The sequence below is a fragment of the Odontesthes bonariensis genome, chromosome 21 (assembly GCF_027942865.1).
Source record: "Odontesthes bonariensis isolate fOdoBon6 chromosome 21, fOdoBon6.hap1, whole genome shotgun sequence".
Lineage (NCBI taxonomy): Eukaryota > Metazoa > Chordata > Actinopteri > Atheriniformes > Atherinopsidae > Odontesthes > Odontesthes bonariensis.
This window is the reverse complement of record NC_134526.1, coordinates 31,183,837-31,202,448: the sequence shown is the minus strand read 5'-3', so window position 1 is coordinate 31,202,448 and position 18,612 is coordinate 31,183,837. Positions and strand designations below refer to the sequence as shown.

At 44.9% G+C, this 18,612-nt stretch overlaps 1 protein-coding gene across 1 annotated transcript in view; it reads left to right on the top strand.

The window, feature by feature from the left end:
- The window catches only part of LOC142370723 (kinesin-like protein KIF23), a 56,083-nt gene extending 44,804 nt beyond the window's left edge, over positions 1 to 11,279 (top strand). The window contains exon 9 of the mRNA XM_075453149.1: positions 11,151 to 11,279. Coding sequence (XP_075309264.1) covers positions 11,151 to 11,279 — 129 coding nt within the window. The remainder of the gene's footprint in view (positions 1 to 11,150) is intronic.
- Positions 11,280 to 18,612: the final 7,333 nt, after the last annotated feature.

Here is an 18,612-nt window from a genome sequence, read left to right as displayed (position 1 = left end):
TCGCAGGGAGGAGAGAAAGGAGGCCTCTGATTGGTCAACTCTACATCCGCTCTACACTATGCGTATTTCCGGTTTGCTAACCGACTTGTTTTGTTTGTATGACCGCCGCCATTGTGGAAAACGAAATGGACCAGCTAGAAGAGCGAATCTGCGCAGAAGTGAGGAAGTACCCACATCTGTACGACTTTCGTAGTCCACACCACAAGGACAGCACATATTCCAGCAATTCATGGAGGGAGCGACGAATGTGGGTCTAGATACGGCTGAGACGTTGAGGAAGGGGAAAAGCGCAAGGGACAAGTTTGTGCGACACCGGAGGGACATGAGGGTGAAAACGAGCGGGGATCCAGGTGGAAAAAGGGTCCCAGCGTTCTATATCTTCATGTCCTGGCTGGAACCCTTCGTTAAACATCGACAAACAACGTCGAATTTCCCTTCAGAGGTAAACTTCATATATTTTTGTACTTAACCAATGTGCCTAGTCAGGTATGAGTGAGCTAGCTTGCTTGCTAACGTGAGTGAACATGTACTATCCTTCCTGCTGCACAGACCGTGCTGCTAACTTTGCTCATTGTAGCTAGTGCTGACGCTAGCTAATGTTTGGTGAACATAGCGCCAAAGCCCTTTGTTTTGAGTTTGATTAAAGCTATACGAAGCTACAGTGCCCTAGCTCCCCAAATACAATGCTGTGTACACGTGCTAAGCAGTGTCTGTGCCTGCACGCTAAAACAAAGGGCAGGTCACTACTTTTGTATTGTGACGGTACCAAAGTGAGCGTAAAAGACACTTTATACTATATACTAAATGGTACTTGTGCATTGGTGCTATTCTACACATGTACACTGGAGCATGATCTGTACAATGACCAATTGTTGATTTGCTTTTTGTTTACAGACACATACAACACAGGACACGGATCCCAGCTGTGATCTGAGCACAGATACGACCTCTGAGCTCAGCTCTGATCCACCTTCGCCCGCCCGGACCCTGGAGAGCCAGTATGCCTCCCGGCCTTCCACCTCTTCAGCTGTCCCTGTGTCCTCTACGTGCGCGCGCCCTGCTGGCAACTGTTCTGCCTCACCCGCTCCCTGCAACTCCTCTGTGCGGCCAGCGCCCAAGCGAGTGCCAGCCAGCCAGACCAAGCGCAAGCGCACAGATGACCAGGACATACATGCACACCTGGAGCAACTGGCTGAAAGTCGCCTGATGCTCCAACGCAGTCTGCAGCAGGATGACTGCTCGTCCTTTGGGATGTTCATGGCGGACATGCTGAGGAAGGTACCGGTGGACAGTAGGGACATTGTCACCAGGACAATAATCAACCATATGTACGACCAGGTGGATCGGGTGCGGGCTGCAGCACAGACACCGAACTGACTGTTTTTTGGTTTTTTTTTGAATTGCCCACGGGCAATTCTCTCGCCATCACTCACACACACACACACACACACACACTCACTGCCTACCTTGTTCTATAATAATAATTCTGTTACAGTGTATTTTTTAATTGTCCAATAGTATGTCAATTGTTGCATTGCATTGAATATTTACAATATCTACCAAAGTCTGGAAGTACAGATCCATGGTTTTTGCACTAGATACATGATGTTATATTATATTTATATTATATTTGATACCTGCCCTACTACTATAACTACACATAGTTTTACTGTTTATTATTAGCTGTTGTTGCACTCCTCCCTTTATCCGCTGTTGTTGCACTACTTTTAGAATAGAAAAATACTTTATTTATCCCCCAATGGGGGAAATTCAAATTCGTCAAGTAGCTCAACATTTTTTTAAATATTTACAATGATTGAATTAACAACAATAATAATACTACTACTAACTAAATAATAATAAATGACTAAATGGCAAAATAAACAAATAAATAAAAATCAATCAATCAATTTGAGAAGAACTCAGCAGTCACTGTTATAAAGCCTTCTGGCTGTGGGAACAAAGGACCTTCTGAACCTCTGTCCTGCAGCGTAGAGAGATGAGCCTCTCACTGCAGCTGCTCCTCTGTCCTGTCAGGATGCTGTGGAGAGGATGTTTATTATTCTCCATCACAGAATCTAACTTCCTCCTCATCCGTTGCTCCACCACAGCACCGAGAGGCTCCAGCCTTCTGCCTACAACAGAACCAGCCTTTTTCACAAGTTTGTCCAGGCGCCTACAGTTTCTGTCTGTAGTGCAACTCCCCCAGCAGACAGCAGCATAGAACAGTGCACTCTCAATGATAGTGTGATAAAACATGCACATCATATCACTGCAGGCATTGAAGGACCTGAGCCGCCTCAGGAAGAAGAGACGGCTCTGGCCCCTCCTGTACACTGCGTCTATGTTGGCAGACCACTCCAGTTTATTATCCAGCACCACCCCCAGGTATTTGCAGGTCTGAACAGTCTCTATCTCCCCTCCATCAATGCAGACTGACTGGTATGGGGTTTTGGATCTCCTGAAGTCCACCACCAACTCTTTGGTCTTGGTGGCGTTCAGGAGCAAATATTTATTTTTGCTCCAGTCAGTAAAGGCCTCCACAAGGTCCCTGTACTCTTTCTCCTGTCCACCGCGCACGCATGCCACAACAGCCGTATCATCAGAATACTTCTGAATGTGGTAGGACTCTGAGTTGTACCTGAAGTCTGATGTGTACAGGGTGAAAAGAAAAGGAGCCAAAACAGTACCCTGCAGAGCCCCAGTACTGCCTTCCAGTGTTCCAGAAACACATTTCCCCATCCTGACATACTGTGGTCTGGTAGACAAATAGTCTATAATCCATGATGTCAGGGAGGGGGCCACCCCCAAACTTAGAAGCTTGTCTTTCAGTATGGGAGGCCGTATGGTGTTGAAGGCACTGGAGAAGTCAAAGAACATGATTCTCACATATGAACCAGGCACATCCAGATAAGCATATGCCCGATGCAACATGTACAGAATCGCGTCTTCCACTCCTACGTGTTTCTGATAGGCAAACTGGAGGGGATCAAGAGCCTCAGCAACCTGCAATCTCATGCGACGAACAAGAAGTCTCTCCAAGGTCTTCATGATATGAGATGTCAAAGCCACCGGTCTGTAGTCATCCAGCTCCACCGGTTGCCCTAATTTGGGCACCGGTATGAGACAAAAAGTTTTCCACAGCACCGGGACTTTTTCCATCTGAATGCTCATATTGAAGAGCCTCTGAAGAGGGACTGCTAGTTGACCAGCAGTCCCTCAGAAGCCTTGGACAGACTCCATCTGGGCCTGAAGCCCTCCCTGACTGAAGTCTCCTGAGCTCAGCTCCAACCTCCTCTATAGTTAGAAACAGAGGTTGTAGCGGAGGGATGGCGACAGGAGTGATGTCGCTATCAACCATAGAGATGGGGGTGGGGGTGCAGCTAGACAGAGGAGGGCTAGTGGTGGGATCAGCCACAGATGTGGAGATGCAGCTGTGCTCAGGATGCCTGGTGGTGAAAGCTGCCGCAGAGGTGGAGGTGCAGCTTGGCTCAGGAGACCAGGCGGTGTAAGTTGCCGTAGAGGTGGAGGTACAGCTGGACAGAAGAAGCTTGTTGGTGACAGTTGCTGCAGAGGTGGAGGTGCAGTCAGGCGGAGGAGGAGGCTTGGCGATGCAGGTTGCCATTGAGGTGGAAGTACAGCAGGGCAGTGGAAGCAGTATAGAGGAAGCAGCTGTAGTGGTGGGGGTGGAGGGAGCAGCAGCAGAGGAGGGAAAAGCCACACTGTCAAACCTGTTGTAATAATGGTTGAAAGTATTGGCTCTGTCCACATCACCTTTTACAAACTGAGAGTTCTTCAGTCTGTATCCAGTGATGGTCCTCATGCCCCTCCACACCTCCTTGGTGTTATTGTTCTCCAGCTGTCTCTCCACCTTTTTCTTGTACTCCACCTTAGCTCGACGTAATGTCTTTTTAAGCTCCTGTTGTACACTCCTCCGCCTTTCTCTATCCCCATTCTGGAATGCCCTCTTCTGGTTCAGGAGGTCTTTGATGTCACTGGTGATCCATGGTTTGTTATTTGGATAGCACCTTACAGTCCTGACTGGAATCACAGTGTCCCTACAGAAGTTAATGTAGTCTGTGATGGTTCTGACCCTCCTGTCCATGTCAATGTCCATTTCATCTTCCTCCAGCAGTACAGCCCAGTCTGTGACATCAAAGCAGTCTCTCAATGCATCACTCGCCTTTGGTGACCACTTCCTGAAAGATCTGGTAGTAACAGGAAGTCTTTGTACACACGGTCTGTATGTGGGTTGTAGATAGATCATGCTGTGATCAGATCTACCCAGTGGTGGAAGAGACACTGCCCTGTAAGCCTCCTTCATGTTAGCATAGAACAGATCTGATGTCCTTTCTCCACGTGTTGGACAGTCCACATACTGTACAAAGCCAGTCAGGCAGGAGGATAGAGAGACGTGGTTGAAATCCCCTGTGATTGCAATGAATGCTTCAGGGTGCTGAGTCTGTATCCTAGCAACGGCGTCATGGATGACATCACACGCCGCCCTCGGTGGAAACAACGATGACGACTGTGTATGGGAACTCTTTGGGCGCATAAAACGCACGGAAACCAACTGACAGCAGTTCGATGTCTGGACAACAAACCCTCTCCTTAACGGTCACATTGCGGGGGTTTACCCATCTCTGATTAAAGAACAGTATAACACCCCCGCCTTTCCGCTTACCGCCGCTCGTACTCGGGTCACGATCCGCTCGTACGGCTGTGAAGCCGGGTATGTCCACACATGAGTCTGGTGTGTTGTCGTTCAGCCAGGACTCAGACAGACAGATCAAACTGCTCTCCTTATACAGCCGTTGGTTCCGCACAAGCGCCTCTAACTCATCACACTTATTTGGTAGCGAGTTAGCGTTTCCCATGATCACCGAGGGCAGAAAAGGTTTGTACCTCCACCTCCTGTTGTGCCTCTTTGCCTTTAGTTTCGCTCCAGCTCTGCATCCACGGTACAGCTTTTTAAGCTCGGTCGGAATTGGATGTTTAATTCCGCGTCCAATCCTTGACAGTGCCAACAGTTCTTCTCTTGTGTACACTGCTTTAGTAGTAGTGCACATTGTGAAAAAAATAATTAAAACAAAAAAGCAGATCAATAAAAACTAACTAAAAATGTTTAGATAGAAACAAAAAATGACAAATAATCATATAAACGATGAGAAAAATTGAGAGCTACACAGACTTGCTGCCGATAAGGTCGGCGCATAGCAACCGCATGTTTGTTCAGTTTGTTTACATTACCTGCACTGTTGAATATTTTTGTATATGTACATTTTCAAATTTTCTATTTGCATTCACAATATTATCTTTTTTTTTGCTTTTTTCCACCTTGGTGTGGCTCTGTTGAAAAATAAAACCAAAGCTTTATGGACACGATGTATCTTTTTTATTATTCTGACAATCATATAGTATGCCAAACTACAGAAATGTCTTTAAACAACAATTTAACAAACCATCATACACCATTAACCCTCTAACCGCCAAAGTCGCAGAATTGCGACATGACGTCAGCATAAACAAAACAGTCTGTAGATAAAATAAACGGGCTTTAAGGTGTTAAGTCCTCCTACCACTAGTTGGCAAACATGTTACCCTTTCAAACAAGACCAAGCTCACGTCATTTTCAATTCAATTCAAAAATACTTTATTTATCCCAGAGGGAAATTAAATGTTGATGTAGCTCAATTAAATCAAAGAGTTATTATAGATGCTGATGGCTGTGGGCAGGAAAGATTTCCTGTAGCGGTCCGTTTTGCATCCAAACTGAAGAAGCCTTTGACTGAAGAGACTCTGTTTTCTGATAACAGTCTCATGGAGAGGATATTCAGGGTTGTCCATAATTCTCTTGATTTTATGCAAAATCCTTCTTTGCATTATTGTCTCCAGAGGTTCCACAGTCGTCCCCAGAACAGAACCAGCCTTCTTTATCAGGTTGTTGAGTCTTTTTAGGTCCCTGGTTCTGATGCTGCTGCCCCAACAGATGACGCAAGAGGAAATGACGCTCTCAACAACAGACTTGTAGAAGATCTGCAACATCTTGTTGCAAACCTTGAAGGACCTTAGCTTCCTCAAGAAGTACAGTCTGCTCTGTCCTTTCTTGTAGATTGCTTCACTGTTGTGTCTCCAGTCCAGTCTGTTGTCCACATGAACACCAAGGTATTTATATTCCTCAACCACCTCCACTTCTTCTCCCATGATGGAAACAGGGTTTGATCTGACCTTGTTTCTCCTGAAATCTACAATCATCTCCTTTGTTTTGTTAACATTCAAGATGAGATGATTGTTCCCACACCATGCCACAAAGCGGTCCACCAGCTCTCTGTACTCAGCTTCTTGTCCATCTCTGATACACCCGACTACTGCAGAGTCATCTGAATATTTCTGTAGATGACAGGAGTCTGACTTGTACTGGAAGTCTGAAGTGTACAGAGTGAAAAGGAATGGTGAGAGTACAGTCCCCTGTGGTGCTCCTGTGCTGCTGATCACCTGGTTAGACACACAGTTCTTCAGTCTGACAAACTGTGGTCTGTTTGTCAGGTAGTCATTAATCCAGGTGATTGTTGAGGCCTCCACCTGAGTCTTCTGGAGTTTCAGACTAAGCAGATCAGGCTGGATTGTGTTAAATGCACTGGAGAAATCAAAGAACATGATCCTCACAGTGCTGCCTGCTTTATCCAGATGACAGTGGGTTTGTTGAAGCAGGTGTATGATAGCGTCTTCAACTCCAACTCCATGGCGATAAGCAAACTGCAGGGGGTCCTGATATGTGCTGGTTTGCTTACACAGGTGGGTCAACAGGAGTCTCTCCAGGACCTTCATAATGTGGGATGTCAGTGCAACAGGTCTGAAGTCATTGATATCTGAAGGGTGAGTTTTCTTTGGTACCGGAACCAGACAGGATGTCTTCCACAACAGTGGTACCTTCTCTTGGGTCAAGCTAAGGTTGAAAAGGTGTTGCAGAATCCCACAGAGCTGCTCTGCACAGGCCTTCAGGACTCGGGGGCTGACACCATCTGGACCTGCAGCCTTGTTCCGGTTCAGTCTTTCCAACTGCCTCTTCACCTGACTTCTAGAAACAGAAAAGTGGGAGGGGGAGGCAAAGGGGACAGCAGCATCTCCTGATTGGGTTGATGACAAACTAGTGGAAGCAGAAGAATCCATGACTGAGGTGGAGGTGGAGATGTTACAGGAAAGCTGTGGGTCAGAGGAGGGTGGGATGTCTCTTTGGCTGGGAACAGGATGGGAGGATGGTGAGCTTGTTCCTGAACTGAGCCTGTTGAAGAATGTGTTCAGCTCATTTGCTCTGTCCAGACTTCCATCCATCCGATCCTCCCTCTGCTTGAGGCCTGTGATCTTCTTCATTCCTGACCACACATCTCTGATATTGTTCCTCTGCAGTTTACTCTCAAGCTTCTTTCTATACACCTCCTTGCTCTCTCTGATCTTGACTTTGAGCTGCTTCTGTATACTCCTCAGAAACTGCCTATCTCGCTCCCTAAAGGCTCTTTTTTTCTTGTTCAATAGTTCCTTTAGCTCACTGGTGATCCAGGGTTTGTTATTAGGGAAGCATCTCACTGTTCTGGTGGGGATGGTGTTGTCCACACAGAAATTTATATAGTCAGTCACACACTCAGTCATGGCATTAATGTCCTCTCCATGTGGCTTACAAAGAGAAATCCAATCGGTTGCATCAAAACAACCCTGTAAGGCTTCTTCAGCTTCCTCTGACCACTTTCTAACAGTCCTTTTTGTGACAGGTAGTCTCTGGACAAGGGGTTTATATGCTGAACAGAGAAAAACAAGGTTGTGATCTGATTTTCCCAGGGGAGGTCTTGATTTGGAAATGTATGAATCCTTGACATTTGTGTAAAACAAATCCAATGTCTTGTTTTCTCTGGTAGAGCAGCTGACAAACTGTTGAAAAGTTGGCAGTGTAGCAGAGAGTGAGGCATGATTAAAATCACCAGATATTGCCACAAAAGAATTGGGGTGTTGAGTCTGTATCTTAGCAACAACGGAACTGATGACATCACATGCAGTGTCGGCAACAGCTGAGGGTGGAATGTAAACAGCCACCAAAACAACACTGGTGAACTCTCTTGGCAAATAATATGGACGAAAACTTACTGCCAATAGTTCAATGTCAGGACTGCAGAGACGACTCTTCACAGTAACATGTCCTGGGTGACACCATCTGTTGTTGACAAGCACTGCCAATCCACCCCCTTTCCTTTTCCTGCTACTCTTTATATCTCGATCTGCTCGTACAGTCAGGAAGCCCGGCAGAGAGACGCTGGAGTCGGGTATATGATCCTGTAGCCATGTCTCAGTAAAACACATAATGCTACATTCCCGATATTCTTGCTGAGTCCTTATCAAGGCTAAAAGTTCATCCAACTTGTTAGCTAACGATCTTACATTTCCCATGATGCAGGATGGCAGAGATGGTTTGAACTTCTTCTTTCTTTCTCTCCTCTTTGCTCCTGCTCTGCATCCACGACGCCTCCTTTTCAATTCCAGTGGGATTTCTGGCTTCAGTTGTCGAATTATTTCTGCTTTTCCAATGTTATTCAGCTGCTCCCTGTTGTAAACCACCTTGTTGCTATGGTGATGCATCATGACAAAAGAGTAAAATATACAAAAGTATTGGGAAAAATTAATCCAGCTGCACAGCATCCAAGGCAGGAAGGAACAGTTGTCCAAAAAATGCAATTTCTTCCTAGAAATAACAGGAATGAAATTTAGAAAAAAAAGAAAAATCTCAATGTGAGGGACAGAGCTACTCCAACATGCTGCCACCCTCAGCAGCGCATTCTAGAACATTTTGTAATTCACAGTGTTTTTACAAGGCAGTGCAAAAAAGCCGCGCTAGCTCAGACACGGAAGCAGTTATTCAGAGCTTTTCTGTAGAGACGTGTCGAATTTTTATTGTCAGCGAACTATTAGTGAGTTTTTAACACCATGGCTTGTAAGAAGTTGAACCGTGCGGAAGTATTGAGCATGCTATTTGCCGATTCCGACTCCGAAGGAGAGTTTTTACCTCGTGAGGAGGAGGATCGGACGAGCACTCATGCTTCCCACGGTGAAACTTCCGAAGGCAATGGTGCCGGCATGCGAAGCGACGCTGTTCTCCAAGCACACACACACACTCCAACTCATTCGGTGCCATTATCCAACCTCAATGGAGTGGGTGGTAGTGGGGAACGCGGTCGCAGTGTCCGTAGAGGTGTTGGTCGAGGAATCGGGGGTGGGAGAAGTGGGTCTGGTATCTTTAGCATGTGCTCTCTCCATCCAGCCCCCGGTGCCGCGGCGCGCCTATCCGCCAGCGCAATGATCCTGACATTTTACCACTTGTTTTATTATTGTATTCCTCATTCCTGATCATTATGAATAAGGTTGAACAGGTTAAAAAAAAAAAAAATCAATTCAATGTCTTCCACTTCTTGCATGTGTTTTCCTACCCTATGGTAGCCTAATGATGACAGTATTTTACCACTTTATCCTGTTTTATTGTTGGTTTCCTCCTTATGAATGATGGTAAAAGACAGAAAAATGAAAATAAGTTCAAACATCAAGTCAATATCCACCATTTCCTGAAAAAATATAGGCAACTTTTCGCATGTGTTTTCCTACTATATGGTAATGATGATATAGTGATATTTTACTACATTATTCTGTTTTATTGTTGCTTTCCTGTTCCCTGATCATTATAGATGATGATGATAAATAGACAAAAAGAAAAAAAAAGTTTTAAAAAAACAAGTTCATAATTACTCAATTCCAATATATCCTGAACATAATGAGATTCAAAATGGCTGCCACCTGATGACGTCATAATATGCAAATTAGATCAATAATTTCATACCCCACATAAACTATGGATCATGGGCAACATTTTTCTAATGTACAGTAGGCATCTATCTTTAACCCCCTTTCAGCCACCAGCTTTGGAAATATTAATGTCAAAATCCAGTATTTTCAAAAAACAATCTTGGCGCCTAAAGGGTTAAAAAACATACAAGCAAGTTAAAAAACATCAGGTCTCTCCTCACTGCCATAGATGCTCTGGTGGCGCGAGCTCTGGACATCAATGATGGGTCAATAGGCTCCATGTTGGAATCCCCAGTGACTTCGGCTCGCCACTCACCAGGCCTCACAGACCCAGCTCTTTCCACGTCTGGATAGCTGGGGAGTATGTAGCGTGCCTCTTGGCTTGCCACCTTGTCTGTGTGGGTGAGGTAGTTGTGCAGCACCACACACGCCTTCACCACATCCACAGCCTTGTCGGGGAAAAACTCAACTGGCCGTCCGAGGATCCTCCACCGTGCAACCATGATGCCAAAGGTGTTTTCAATAACCCGTCTTCCCCTGCTGTGTCGGTAATTGTAGATCTGCTTGTCTTGAGGAAGTTCCACAATCTCCAGTAGTCAGCCGCGATGTTTTCCCACATGGCTGGTGTGGGTAATGGCAGAAACTCTGGTTGTAGTACCGTCCACAATGCCTGGCACACCTCGGACACTATCCCAGACACCGTGCAGGACGCTAGTTTGTAGCTCTGTGCGACGGTCTGTTGGTTTGCACCCGAAGCCAAAACACGCAGCGCCACGGCCAGTCTTTCGGGAACACTCACGGGTGAACTGTGAGTCGTCTGGTGTTGGATGAGGGGTTGTAAACGGTGAACAAGCTCGTCAAACCGACACAAGGACATCCTGAAATACTTGAAGTGCGTTTCCGTGTCGTCTCTCATCGGTAGAACCAGTGTAGCAAATTCCCAGTTTCTCTACGAGGGACATTCAAAGGGCGTACAGACCATCTTCTGTGACGCTTCTTTCGCCTCTCTGCCAGCTCCAGTAGGAGCAATATTTCTTCTATTTCTAGATCGATCAGCTGCATCTCAATCAAAGTGCGCATTCGTCCAGTCGCCATTGTTGTTGAATGACCTAGCTTGTTCGTGATTGTAACTCTTGCGTTGTGGCGTGGAATTAACAGCGCAGACCGTGCTTCAAAATTGGGCATAAATCAAAAATAACTGCGACAAGCTCACTGCGACACACTGCTGCGAGAGTATACACGGCCCTTAAAGCTGAACCTCATTCACATTCGGATCAACTATGACTGTAATGCAAGTTTTGCTCTTATAGGTGGTCCCCTACAGAAACTCCAAAGTGACCCACATGTTTAAAAATTTCTTGGATGGCGAAGGAAAAGTCAAAATGGTTGTTTGTGTCAATCCGAAAGCCGATGACTATGAAGAAACCCTGGCAAGTTGATCCCATATTATCACCAAGTCTGGTAATGAACTTTTACCGAAGTGGACTGTGTCTGTGTTTTTGTCAAAGCTTCTTTTTGACGTCTGCCACCCGCGACGACAAATTTGCAGGCCTTCTTGCAAATGATACAGATGGCAGGAAGAACGGGGCCAGAGCTCGAGATGGGCAGGCTTGATCTGGACCGAAGTTTCCTGGTCGGAGTAGTCCCTGTCGATGGAGCAGGGATAGCCTCGCTAGTTTGGGGGTCTTGTTGATCATCCCTCTCTGTCTCTCGCACGAGACGCCGTTTGGCTCTCTCGATTTCGCGCTTGTCAATAAATCTCCGGTAGCTTGTAGGATGGAAAGCCGCATCTTCAGGAATTCCCTCAAAGTCCAATTCAAGACAGTGTTTGAAATGTTCTGATACGTCTCTGCACTCACCCCTCAACTCTAGCCACTGCCGAAGACTGTTTCGATAGGTATTCCACCTTGTGCAGGTGAAATTCTGTGTTTCCTTGTGCTTAACAGAAGATATGTGCATGTAACAAATCTTACGTTTCGAAGATTTCTTTTTTATAACATTTTCGGTCGAAATTTCGTCTCCTTCGGTACTGCTGGATAATCTCGCTGCTCCTGCGGTGGCTGCCATGCTGCTTCTGTTTACCAGCTCAGCTGACATACCAGCTATCCGATTCGTCCATTCTGATGACGTCTCAACCGTGGCACCTCTCGCGAGCCAAAGTGTTATTACGCCTGCCGAATATGTACATACGCCTTGCCAGGCACTAGTTCTTCCTTTAAACGTTGCGAATTAAAAAAGTACTGTGTTCTGAACGACGAAACTTTTTTTTAAACCTCAACATAACTCATTCTTTTTATGAGCTAAAGCCTGTTTGGAACGGAGAGCGTGGAACAAGCCTGGTGTTCTGAAGGAGTTTTGGAGGTTCACCTTACGGCCTAATTGAACGTTTAGAGAAAAGGACCAAAATGCGACAGCAAGAGGTTGAAGGTGGTGGAAATGGACTTCTTTAAATTGCGATCGTTTGTAGATGTGTTCAGTTTCCTAAATCTTATGACTGTGTTCCAGATTGAAAATGTTCAGAAAACAACTAAAATCTACGAGTCTGAGATGAGACGCATGGAGCAGCTTTTGGAGAAAAAATGTGTGAGTTAAAAAAATAAATAAATTTAGCGTTCTTTGACTATCTAGCTGCAATTGTGCTATTTGAACTCCATACTGTTATACTCTTGTTCTACAGGATAGATGTGTTAATGCAAAGCAGCTTGATATGCAAAAGCAGCTTGAGGCCATTGATTCAGAAAGCGAGACTCCTGGTCGCCCTGATCCTCCGCCTCATCCTGTATGTTATTATTATTTTCATAGTTGATATCTAAGCATATAGAAAAGAGATGTTTGTTTTTTATGTGATGACACAAATAGCTTTCTGACATTTCTAAAGCCTGATTTATACCTCTTTTAACTGCCCTTGCGTTAATGGCTCGAGACGTTTATGCTTCATTTTGCTTTGCCGGCGCTTGCGTGTGCTGCGTGGCGATTCACCGCCAGGACAGTAGGTGGAGTAGCGGGTTTTTTCAATGACAAGCCTACTACGATGAAAGGAAATTCACCGCCAGGACCTCTTCGGCAAGTCTCTCTTCGAGTGGATTCATGCTTCTTCTTCTTCTTCTTCGCTTTCTACCTTGGCGTTTGAAAACAGCGGTCTTTTATTATGGGATGAAACCGGAAGATGAACACGCCACCGGATGTGATGTAGATAGTGCATGGATTAAAGTATTCCGGCCCCGGAAAAAAAAAAAATATTATTAATACATTTTTTTTTTTTTTTAAACCCAAAACGCGATAACTCCATGGCTTTCGAGCCTGTTCGTTCTCTGCCAATGGTAGGAAAGAAGCGCCGCTGTCCATGGCGCTGGGTATGGCTGGAGGAGATTGGACGAGATGGCAAACCATTTAGCAGTTGGTGTAAGGGCCATTTCAGACCAGGGCGGCAAAGCGTGGTGGAACGGAAGCGATTTTCACCGGCGAAGGCGAAAATACATGGAAACAGATCTGTCCTTGCACACCGACGCGGCGGTAGTCGGGCGGTAGCGGCGCGGGAGACGCCTCCGTCCCACGCTGCTTTTGGAAAATAGAACTCGAGCGGAATTTGGACGGCAGCGGCCGGCGGTGGCCGGCGGTGTCCCGTTGAAATGAATGGGGAATGCAGACAGGGCTGGAGCGGAACTACCGTGGCCGCGGACTGTCCGGTGTGAAAAGCCAAGTAGAACACACCGCCTGATAACCGGCGTTAAGACTGCCGTCGTCTCGCTGCCGCCACGCCACGCTCTAGTCTGAAATCGGCCTAAGAAGTTGAGTGAGGCAGGCGCTTGCTTCTGCACGCTGTGCTCCAGGAGGCTAATATATGCATCCAGCGGCAAAAAGTTTCTTCGTAAACACGAATCAGACCCTCGTCACCTAGCTGCTGTTCGTGCTGTCCCACACACGACGCGTTTACCAGGAGTAACAACAACATCTGATGTACCGGCTTCCATAACTGACCGCGTGTGTGAGTTGAAAATACGGGTGTGTGCATTTCTCGCAGAACACGACCTCTCCTTCAAGCGATAGTTCGGAGTAGATTCAACCTGGGGTCATTTGAACCGTGATATCCAGCCAAGTAGCCCACCCGAAGTTTTTTCGATATTGGCAGAACATCAGCTGAGTTACTGAGTTATCCCGAATAGCTTCGTACAAGCGTTAATGGGACCTGGTCCGTATCTCCAAAATTACCACACTAAAATCACATGCCATGACACCAAACTTCTACAGTAGTACAAATAATGTCTGTACTCACAAAACGATGCATTTGGAAGTTTGAAAATAGTCCAGGAGTTTATTATTATCAACACAAGCCTAATAGCTTCTCTGCTGCTAAAGCTGCGTCGACGTCTGGTGTCATGGCATGTGATTTTAGTGTGGTAATTTTGGAGATACGGACCAGGTCCCATTAACGCTTGTACGAAGCTATTCGGGATAACTCAGTAACTCAGCTGATGTTCTGCCAATATCGAAAAAACTTCGGGTGGGCTACTTGGCTGGATATCACGGTTCAAATGACCCTAGGTTGAATCTACTCCGAACTATCGCTTTCACGCTAGCACAACCCCTGGTCGAGCTGTGTAAAAAAGTAGCGGAAGATAAAATTGCACTAAGTAAAATGTCCATTTCAAATCAGCTGGCCAGCTATTTCAAGTAAATCACTGTCCTTTTAATGTACCCTAAATGGCAGACTGCATTTACTACAGCATGCTCAAAATTCACTATTTAAGAGTGTTTTTATCAAAATTTTCTGGCTTGGTTACAGGCTTCTTGCTTACCAATACATATAGGGAGCACCAGGGGGGTCACGGCCACGGAAGGGGGCCATGGCCCCCAGTTTGGGAACCATTGTGAACACTGTACAATAATCTGCATACATGTATATAGTTGTTTGCATGAATCTAAAAAGTTCAGGCTCAGGATTTTTTTTTGCTTTAATCCCTGGATAGTGGCTTGCGCTCGCGTCTTGCGTGAAGTTTAGAAAATTGAGGTGACACACGCAAGCACGCAAGGGGGGGGCTTGCAACCGCACAAGGGCTTGCGTTACGTGTTGCGTCACCGACCATAAATTGGGCTTAAGGCTTTTTGTTTCAAGTACTTGGAGCAGCCACACAAGAGGCAGAGCTCTTGCAGGGTTTGCCGCTTTTCCTCAAGGTGGCCGCATGCGCTCTCCACTTCTTGGTAACAGCTTAGAAAAGCACTGTAGACACCAGCCCTTAGGTAACACTTTTACTAACTTCCAATTTTACTAACAATATTAAGTTTCAAATTATTCTGAAACGGACAACGAAGACCCTATATCAAGAACTCTGTCAGTGTAGTTAAAATGTTTTACTGTTGGCTCGTTAGTTAGCTGTACTATAGTGTGTGTGTGTGTAAAACTCCTTTAACATTGGGGAAAATAAGCTCATCGACACCCACTACCATTTGATTTCTGCCTTCATTGTAAAAGGACACAATCATCATCCAGTCCTCTGTTTTCTGAATTTCCATGCATAGCAACAAAAAAAAAGTCTCAAACAGTATTTAATCATAACACTGACAGTAATGCAGGGGCTTCTGTATTTGAATACCTGAAACTGTGCAAGGTTTCTCTTTTCCTGTCCATACAAGATGTTGTTTTTCTCTAACTGTAGACTTCCACTTTGCTCCCCAGAGCCCTGTCGATTCCCCTCATGTTAATCCAGTGCCAGGGTCACAGCCAGTCAGTGCTGCTAGAATTGAGGAAGTTGAGATGAACCCAAGGCCCGCCTGCCCCATCTCCAGCAGCATTAGCTCGTTGTCGGTGGCTAACACGATCTCTTCATGGGAGCAGCGGTCAGGTCTGGACAACAGGCAGGGTTCCCAATCCCCTAGTGCACCTAAATTAGTGGTCGGCTACCTGCGGCTACAAATAATTAAATCTGTGATTTCAAAGGCTGCGGCTCTCCATTTCTTTCTCATTTTATACGGGAGTTTTGCGATCACCACTCTCGTATTTGCTGGGTTGTCTAACTCCTCCATATAATCAACTTCTCCCATAGCATTGCAATAGGTCACGAGAAAAAAGAGAGAAACTGTGGAGGGTTTTGGCATCCTCAGGTTTAATTCATCAAGGCTGTTGCAATCTTAAGAGGGTTTCCATAGCGGTCCTGATGATAAACAGATGTAAAAACAAGAGGTGTTTCTCATGCAGCCAGTGTAGTTACATGATCCCACACTCGTAGACTTTAACATCAGTTTATTTATTAGAACCAGCATTTTAGCTGTCTTCTGTGTACTGAAGAGGAGGACGTGTTACTACGTTTACAACATCGGCTTAACCGGTTATTTTTTCATGCCGCTTGTTTCTATTGGCACAAGGAACATTTCCAGGTTTTGTCCTTGGCATCCTCTATGTCCATGGACAGACATGAACCATGGAACCACCGGTTGCAGTCATCACATTGGATCTGTGTAATTGAAAACATTGGTTTTTTTATTGATTATTATTTGACACCTAAACTTTTTTTTTTTTTCCATGGCTATATAACAATTCAAAATATCTTTAACTGTTTTTCAAGTACTCACCCATTGTACAATGGCAGTTCCTGGTCCTGGTGGCTTGAAGGGGGCACACATAGCACAGCCGTTTTGATCAAAGACTAAAAAGCAAAACATTTATTTAAAAATATATAGAAGAATAGAATAGAAAAATACTTTATTTGTCCCCCAATGGGGGAAATTCAAATTAGTCAAGTCGGTCAACATTTTTTTTTAAATATTTACAATGATTGTATTAACAACAATAATAATACCAATTCTAGTAAAAAAAAAAAAAAAACACACTACTACTACCCTTGCTCAAGGGCACCTCGGCCGTGACAAGGAGGTGGACTGACACCCCTGACAGGAGATCTCTCCTCCATTCTTTTTTTTAGATGTGCTGAAGTTCATGTCAGGGATGACTGGGAAAGCCTTTAACAGGGCTTTTGTCATCTAAACAACATCAAATGCAGGTACTTACAACAATAATGGGGGGCATATAAGAAATTACATACACTCATGATCACTATAAAAAAAATGTTATCTCTATTCACACTATAATTTGTACATTCACATCAATTCATCTTTTCATCGAGAAAAATTCCTACCTCACATATAATGAAAAGAAATAGTTTTCAGCTTACCTTCACAACAATGGCACACAGCTGTTTCCATCTCGTTGGAATGAATGGGACACAACCCCCCTTTCCACTTGACATCCACCCATTCCGTCTTTCCATGACACGTGCGCCTCATCATGAAGTACTCCCTGAATAAAGTTTATATTCATCATTCTCTTTAAATTCTGGTCCCTCGTGTCCAGAGATTATCACACACATTTGCAAAAACCCAATGAACAACCAACGTTTTCATTCATTACAAATACAACCCCCAAAATGGAGATGCACTGTTCAAATGTATGAACTGTTTTCAAACCTAAATTAAATTAAAATGAACTTGTTAAGGATCCAGTGCAACATCCTTCCAATGTTTGCATCCTGCATGGATTTAAGCTAGTCACACTAACGGAAACAGGAAGACACAGACAGTTATGTTAACACCTAGCAAAATAAAAAGTTTCCTCTCTGTTAGCTCTGACTACAAAACATGTATTTAGGGAGATGCTTCAATTGATAACATTTTTACCTGACATTCAGAGGTGCACATAACTTTTTTAGTGAGTTACTCATGTGAGTACCAGCAAATAGGTTTTGGTACTCACCTCATCCACGATGATAAGTCTTAAAAGTCCTCCTCAGTGCCGCTCTCACTGCCCTCTGGTTCAGCTTCCTGCCCTCTGGTTCAGCTTCCTGCATGGTTGCTGCTGCTGCTGCTGCTGCTGTAGATGGTCCTCCTCTGCCCTCGGTTGAGCCTCCGGTTAGCTGTCTCCATCCACAGGTCAACAGCTGGCTTTGGGTTAAATGTCTCTGTGGTCTGCTTTGACAGGTGGATGTGCATAAGGGCTGAGAGACGAGCATGTGACAGGCGGGATCTGTACTTGGTTTTGATTATGTTAAAGGAACATTCCACCAGTGGAGACATGAATATGTATTGAAAGTGGGCCATATATGTGGTAGAATAGTAGCATAAATTTCTAATTTGGTGCCTTCTTGATCGAGAAAAGGCAGAAAATGACTTTTTTGTGCTTTTGGATTAAAGACAACAATCCCCATAGTGCATTGCAATGCTCGAGATCCTCAGGCCACTCCCCCGAGAGTAGCACCGACTACGCTACCTGGAAATCATGTCACAATTTCTAGTGAAGAGTTTGCGAAATCATTCGTGAATTACTCCTCGTTTGTGTATCGAAATGGTGTGCACTTGCATGGTACCGGGATGTTCAGCCAGCACAAGGAAAATACACGGAGTAAGTTTTCATAGATTACCCAAAGAGTTGGACTTGTGCAAAAAGCCAGGAACTTTTGGAACTGCTAGCAATGCTAAACGCATTTGCCTGGAGGTAAGGCTTTTTTTTCTAACTCGACTCTAGCGGCTACTGAGAACACACACTGATATAGTCGTCTGCTGTAAAGCAGCACATCTCATATGATTTGGCTGTTTACAAAGTAAATATCTTGTATGTTTTGGTCGCTTGCTGTTCTAGTGTGTCTGCCTCGCTAACTCCACTCGTCAGCAAAGTTAGCAATGTAACGTTAGACACTTTGCTATGTAGATCTAAATAAGTTCGTTATTAGCGATGTAAATCCACCATGTTTTACTGTGTTAGTCTGACGTTATTCAAATGTTTTT